General features: G+C 31.0%; 1 protein-coding gene across 1 annotated transcript; it reads right to left on the reverse strand.

The window, feature by feature from the left end:
• Positions 1-2,389: 2,389 nt before the first annotated feature.
• Positions 2,390-5,477, reverse strand: LOC101203165 (gamma-glutamyl hydrolase 2). Its single transcript, XM_031883942.1, has 10 exons — positions 4,996-5,477; positions 4,467-4,553; positions 4,246-4,335; positions 3,969-4,062; positions 3,691-3,752; positions 3,389-3,478; positions 3,070-3,132; positions 2,890-2,978; positions 2,662-2,754; positions 2,390-2,560 (listed from the first exon to the last, which is right to left on the reverse strand). The coding sequence occupies exons 1-10, from the start codon at positions 5,410-5,412 to the stop codon at positions 2,527-2,529; spliced, it is 1,119 nt and encodes a 372-aa protein (XP_031739802.1). The 5' UTR covers positions 5,413-5,477; the 3' UTR covers positions 2,390-2,526.
• Between the last annotated feature and the right edge of the window lie 1,504 nt (positions 5,478-6,981).

Raw genomic sequence — 6,981 nt, forward strand, 5'->3', positions numbered from 1 at the left:
CCCTACTCACAAGTAATAGTGAGTATAATGTACCTAATGATTTCTACTAGGCCTGATCTATCTTATTCTTCTAGTTTAATTAGGAGGTACATAGCTAACCCAGGCAAAAGGCATGGGAAGCAGCCAAATGGGTTCCTAGGTACCTAAAGGGATCTATGAATGCTTGATTAATCTATAAAATATGTTATAAAGAACTGTTTGAACTCTATGTGGTTTTGTAGATTCTAACTATGCTAGGGATTTGGATAAGAGATCACAAACAAGATATTGTTTCCTAATTGAAGGCAACCTACTAAGCTGGAAAGCTTCACTACAACCTGTGGTGGTCTTATCATCTACTGAAGCTGAATATATAGCTCTTTCAGAAGTTATTAAGGAAGCTATTTGGCTAAAGGGACTACTGAAGGACTTTGGCTTATCACAAAAATCAGTAAAAATCTACTGTGATAACCAAAGCACCATTCATTTGTCTAAGAACCAACAATATCACAGTAGAACTAAGCACATAGATATTAAATTCCACTTCATCAGAGAACAAATCGAAAAACAGGAAGTGGAAGTGCTCAAAGTTCATACCAGTGAAAACACAACTGATATATTGACGAAGGTAGTCACTCGAACGAAGTTCCTCAAATGTCTTCAAACAATCGGGTTCATGGAATTCGAAGAGTGACTGCATCAAAGCTTTGGGAGTCAAGATATAAACAAAATTTTCACACTACATCTTTTAAGGTGGAGATTTGTGGAAAACACTTTACTAAAACAATTTATCTTTTGTTGTAAAAGAAATATAGCTAAATTTGTTAGTTTTAGCTTCTTCATTAACTAGAGTTTTAACTAAAGTCTTAGAGAAGCCTATAAATACCTATATCCTTTGAAATTCATTAGAGAATTGAAATAACATCTTGCTCCCAAACACATTGGACGTAGGCACTTGCTGAACTACTTTAAAATCGTGCGTGTTCCTTCTCCTTCTTCCTCTCATCATCTTCTCTCATATCAGCATATTCTAAGATCAAAGGTCATCAATAAAAATAAAAATAAAAAAACAGAGAAAATTAGGAAAGAAATAAGAAGAAACACTACCTACAAATTTGGTCTTTCTTGACGCACACAAATTTTGATTTCTTGATGGTCATGGCAAAAGACCATTAAGAAAAAATTTTCTTGATACAATATTTATTTTGACGGTCATGTACGCTAAGAAAAGTCCCCTTATTTTGTTGAAGAAATACGAAAAAAAACATAAGAAAATGTGAATTTTTATTTTCTCGATGGGCAAAGTTCCCTTACTTTTGTTGATGGTCCACAAACGTCAAGAAAACTATTTCTCGATGAACAATAAACATCAAAGATAATATATTAGTTGAGTGACAATGCCTATCAAGTTAGATACGTTTTCTTGATGAGCGAGACCCATCAAGGAATGAGTTTTCTTGATTTGCAATGGTCATCATCGAAAAAAATTAATATATTTGTTTTGGATTTCTTGATGTGTTTAGAATTTTCTTGATGGGTCAGGTCTATTGATGGACAAAGAAAAAAAAGAAAAAAATCATGAACAAGATCTATCAAGAAAAATGATATTTTGATGAACATTGCCCATCAAGAATTTTTTTTATAATTATGGATTTAGCATAAGATCATGGACAAGACCTATAAAGGAAATGATATCTTGATGGACATTGCTCATCAGGAAAAAACTATTTTTCACGAAGAGTGAAATTCGGACCCTCGTTAACGGACTCAAAAAACAAGATATTCATCAATAATGTTCTTAAAAGCTTTACTATTTTTTTTCCAATTATTATTGTCTATACATCAATAATACAATATCATTTTTTTAAAAGCTAACTGTTGTAATTATAATTAGATTAAAATAAGTGGCTTTATCAAAATTAAATTAATCATTTTGTTCCACATTGATGAGTTGAATTGAAAGTTTGTAATTTAGAGTTTTTAAAATTTGTAGAAGCTAGTTATAGAACACGAACTTAGCTCAACTGACACATGTATATATTTATGAACACGAGGTCCTGGGTTCAAATTCGCACTTCTCATTGAGAGGATGAAATGAAGATCGAAACCAGTTGTAATTCTTAGAAAAAATGTGGATTATAATTATTCAAGGGACATTTAATTAAAAGGATTGAGTTGGTAAATGTTATAGAAAGATAAATTCATAGAGTTGACGTGAATAACGAGCTATTGGTGAAGCAACTCGTGTGCGATTTTTTTTTACCCATCAACTCAACCCAACCTGGAAGCGAGACACACCCCTCAACACTCCTAATAAAAAAAAAGAAGATCGAAACATATGGTAAAATTAGAACGTAGGTGACATAGAAGTTAGAAGTATACTGTTTCTGATAGATGAAAGAAAAAGTACTAGTTTGGAATTTCCCATTTCTCTTTTTATTTCAAATTTATATAATAAAGTTATTCCAACATTACTACTCCTGAAGAAGACATCGATGGAAATTCTAAATGGTAACAAAGAGAGGATGCAGGCAGTAACCCATGCATCTACTCGAAAAGATAAACTTGATCATATCCCTTCCTGCATTCACAATAATTCACACACACACATTAAGAAAAACAACCAAATTTTAAGAAAAGAAAAGGGAAAGGTTTAAAAAAGTATAAAAAGAATGGTATTACCCAGCCTTGCCATTATAAATTGGGCTGTAGTTGTAGATAAGTTTCTCAAGAACCTTTTCTGCTGGGGGTTGGTTTATTGATCTCCTTGCCTCACTACATGCATTAAACCAACACACAAAATATAACCCTTTTTTTCTTATTTTTATTATCCTTTTAAATATAACGATGTCGACGTAAATATGATTTAAATGAACGAACTATTTTCAAACATACTAAAATAAATCTAACCTGACCAAGTGATGGGCTACGTGGTGTGTCAATTCAATGGCATATTCTGTGTGTGGGATTGTAGAAATACCCCATTCATATGAGTTTTTCTGCAACATTATATTAGTTGGAATTTATACCTGAAGCTTTAGAGTTGTTGTATCAATAGAGAAAAATTAGTATTATTTAAAAGACAATTACCTCAGGATTCCATTGGAAGATAGTTATCGGATAGTTTCGAGCATTTGCAGTAGAAACATAGACCTAATTACAATGATACAACCATAAAAAAAAATCAATTTGTCATTTGTTCCAAATATATGAAAATTAGTTTTAATAGAGTTTTGTATCAAACATAAGTTTTGATTGTCCCAAAATCAATTCTACTTGAATCTTTGTTTCTTAAATCACACAACCAAACACACCTCTAAACAGTTTAAATGAACACCATGGAATTTTAATATTATTGACACAAATATATATGGAGAGTAATGAGAGGATGATGTGTATATTAAATTACCTTATTGTTCTTGTCAACACTGGTTGTCAAGATTTGAAAAAAGTCGGATAATCTTTCATCTTGTTCAAATGTTTCAGGTGAAATGCCATACTATATTCAACAAAATTAACAACAATACAATTAATAACCAAAACGTTACCCCACTGTAAGAGTACATGTAAAGAAAATAGGCTAAAATTTTAAAGTAAGAAGCAAAAAAAATGAAAGAGTTACCCATGTATGGAATCGTTCTAATTTTAATATGAAAATTAGAGAACTAAAGAGGAAGCTCAAAAGCAAAGAAAAAAGGGTTTGAAACTCACTTTATGGTTTTCCCATGTAATGCAATCTTTAGTGGTCCTTATTCGTAAGGAGAGTGGAACTCGACCAAAGAAATAACATATAGATCAAATTCCACATTGTTATTCATTAATCGAAATTGTAAGAAATAACAAATAGAAACTCCATATGTTAGTCATGAAATATTGTATTTGTGAATCTAAAATTTAAGGAAGCTTCAACTTACTTGAAATATATATTTGTATATGTATGGAGATGAGACTACATATATGTTATTAAAAAGTACAATGATAAACGTACCTTTGGATGACAGTTCCTCTAATATTTGCAAAGTCGTTAAACTTCAAGGCAGATGGAAAACGTGTGGCATTGAATGTCTCAATAATGTCATTTCTCTATAAAGAAAACAAAATTATATTATATAATAGAAAATAAATTATCTCAATTCTTACCTTATAAGCATATTTTTACTATATTATTGTTGTTATCTTTTTAATTAATATTGATTTTCATTGAGTTTGAACCGAGTAAGTTTTTTTTTTTTTAATAAAAAAAAGAAGGTAAAAACAGTACATTACCTGGCTAACCATTGCGCTAATGATCTGAAAACCTAAGGAAATGCCATACAAAGGGACATAATCCCCAGCCTCATTCCTACTCAATATTTGCTGCATCCAATAATAAATAAATTTTTCATTCCCATTCAAAATGAAAAATATGATATGAATCAAAACTATTTAAAATATAACTTACAAAAATAAACAAAAAAAAATCATAAATAAATATATGAAGCATTTACCTGGAAGATTTTCTCAGCCACTGAATAATATAACCCATCTCTAACCCTCCCTCCTGTGAAGATCACTCCATTCACCAAACCCATTTTCTGCCAACCAAAAGAAATTTCGTTCTTAAAAGATCACATTCAATTCATAATGAATCAAGTTTTAAATTTCTTCAACAGTGTATTGATTTCTATTTTTTTTTTAAAGTTAGAATACTAAAGGTAATATCTCCAATATCTCTAGCTTCCACTTAATTATGTTTGAATTAATTTGTTTCAATCCACGTGTTATGGTCAATTCTTTGAAAGTCTCGTATCAATGATGAGATGATGTTATTGTTTCATTCGTATGGTACGTGTATGGTTTATGTCCCAACAAAAGTAGTCAAGATGTCCCAACAAAAGTAGTCAAGATTTTCAACGGCGGACGATCTCTTATATATACGTAAATTTCCTTTTCAAAGGTGGTCAATGGTTTGATTTCATTGGGGTGAGATGACAGTGTAATTGATAATTCGTCAGCACAGAATCATTAGTTTATTACCTCTTCCAGAACCTCAGGTGGGTCGTTATAGATAAGAGGAATAACTCTAGCGCCCGCGGATTCGACGAACTTCACGTACGATGCCGGAATGTAGGACGCGGTGGTGGCATTAGAGTACCTACCGGAGGCGCCATCGCCAGGATGAGAAAGGATTCCGATCACCGGACGGTAGTAGAGGGAGGGATTGACTTTGGTACAAGTACGCAGTTGGAGGTTATCGTCTGATCTCTCATTGTTCTGGAGTTGAGAAGGTAAGAAAATGTTGTTATAGAGAGGATTGTGAGCACTGATGGGTTTAACGAGACCGATTTGGAAGAAGGAGAAGATTAAGAGGGAAATAGAGAGGAGATTGAGGAGGGAAATGGTGGATCGGCGGCGGCCATTGAAGAGATGAGAGAGATCAGCCGAATTGAACATTGTGATCAGAAGAAATTAAACAATGGAGAGAGTTAAGATAGAGATGATGAAAGGAAGGAAGAGATATGGATTGAATTTATAGATAAATTTTGTTATGCAGATTTGTTTGATATTAATTATTGGAATTCATTATTATAATAATTTAGGGGCTTTGTCTTTATTGAGAAACTTTCAATCATAAACTAACTATTTTTTTGAAATCCCTACGTGTTCTAAGTTTCAACCATTTATGTATATATATATAAAAATGAAAAATACTTTTGTGGATGGGAATCAGTTGCAGTGTTTTTTCAAAATCTGAACAGTAAACCCTAATGATGATTGTAGTTAGGTCGACGAGTTGGGGTTGCTGCCTCAAAGTTCATATACTTAACGTACGTGTAGTAAGATTAATTAATTTCATTGTTGAAGCAATAGCTATTAATATTAACTCGGGTGATTTGGAAAAAGTGGTAGTTTAAAAAAATTGAAAAAAATGGTAATAGGTAATAAAAGATGGGAGCATAAATCAATAATAAACTAATTGTGTTTATATATATATATATATAAAAGATGAATTTTGTTATTTTAAAGTTTTGATATTGTAAGCTTAGAACAAAGGTTAGAACGTTCTACCCTCCTACAAGTTCAAAATTTTATTAAAAAAATATAAAAAACAAATTTATAAACATGTGTATATATAATAATAAATAATAATTTAAATGGAGTGGGTTCACTGACATTTTTCTTTTTCCTTCTTTAATTTGCACTACTCAGAGACAGAAAATTAAAAAAGAAAATAGTGTGGAAGAGATGCATTCCAATGATGTCAAATTAATTTTGAAAACATCCATTTTTTTCAAATAATTGTGTTGAAATAATGGAAAGGATTTGAACCCAATCAAGAGATATGAAATCTGGAGGTTGAATCCGAATGCTTTGGTATACAATTCATGTGTATTTTATGTTTTCAAAAGCAACGATAGGATAGGAACGTGTTTGATATACTTATTTTTAAAAACAGTTTAATTTTTAAAGGGCAACCCTTGAAATAACCCATTTTCAAAAGCTATACATTGTTATTTTCTTTGTTTTTAAATCTTGTTTATAGAAATTATAAACATACATGGTAATATACTATTCCATTTTCAAATTCACAGACAAATTTTGAATTCAAATTTCAGATTTTTGAATGGATGGTTTAAAGTTCAAATACAAAATTGCTATAAATTTGAAAGTGTAAGAACTAAATTTATTACAACAATTTGGGATAAATATGGAACCTCTCATCTCAAATGTCATGTCGATTATCTACCGAATTAATCTCATTTTCATATATAAAAATATTGATATTTTCATTGCATTGATTGTTTTGGATTCTACAAATTATTTGCTGCGGTCCCCTAACATCTTGATCTTGTCTGTCAATTGACAAACTTTTGTAGCGTAGATATGATAACTTGCTTTAATAGTATGCACCTTCGACCATATCTATATTTATAGTGCAAACAAACAAACGGTAAATTTTTAGTAGGGCTGACTGGGAATATAACAAATAACTATAAATTAATTAATGATATAACAAATCTT

Source organism: Cucumis sativus, chromosome 4, assembly GCF_000004075.3.
Source record: "Cucumis sativus cultivar 9930 chromosome 4, Cucumber_9930_V3, whole genome shotgun sequence".
Lineage (NCBI taxonomy): Eukaryota > Viridiplantae > Streptophyta > Magnoliopsida > Cucurbitales > Cucurbitaceae > Cucumis > Cucumis sativus.

What these genes read in the sequence shown, in the direction of transcription:
- LOC101203165 (XM_031883942.1), bottom strand. Translation starts at nt 5,412, where the DNA reads ATGTTCAATTCGGCTGATCTCTCTCATCTCTTCAATGGCCGCCGCCGA. An exon ending in TGGCTGAGAAAATCTTCCAG is followed by an intron (nt 4,336 to 4,466) that starts GTAAATGCTTCA and finishes TATTGGATGCAG; the next exon opens with CAAATATTGAGTAGGAATGA. An exon ending in GTAGCCCATCACTTGGTCAG is followed by an intron (nt 2,755 to 2,889) that starts GTTAGATTTATT and finishes TAATGCATGTAG; the next exon opens with TGAGGCAAGGAGATCAATAA.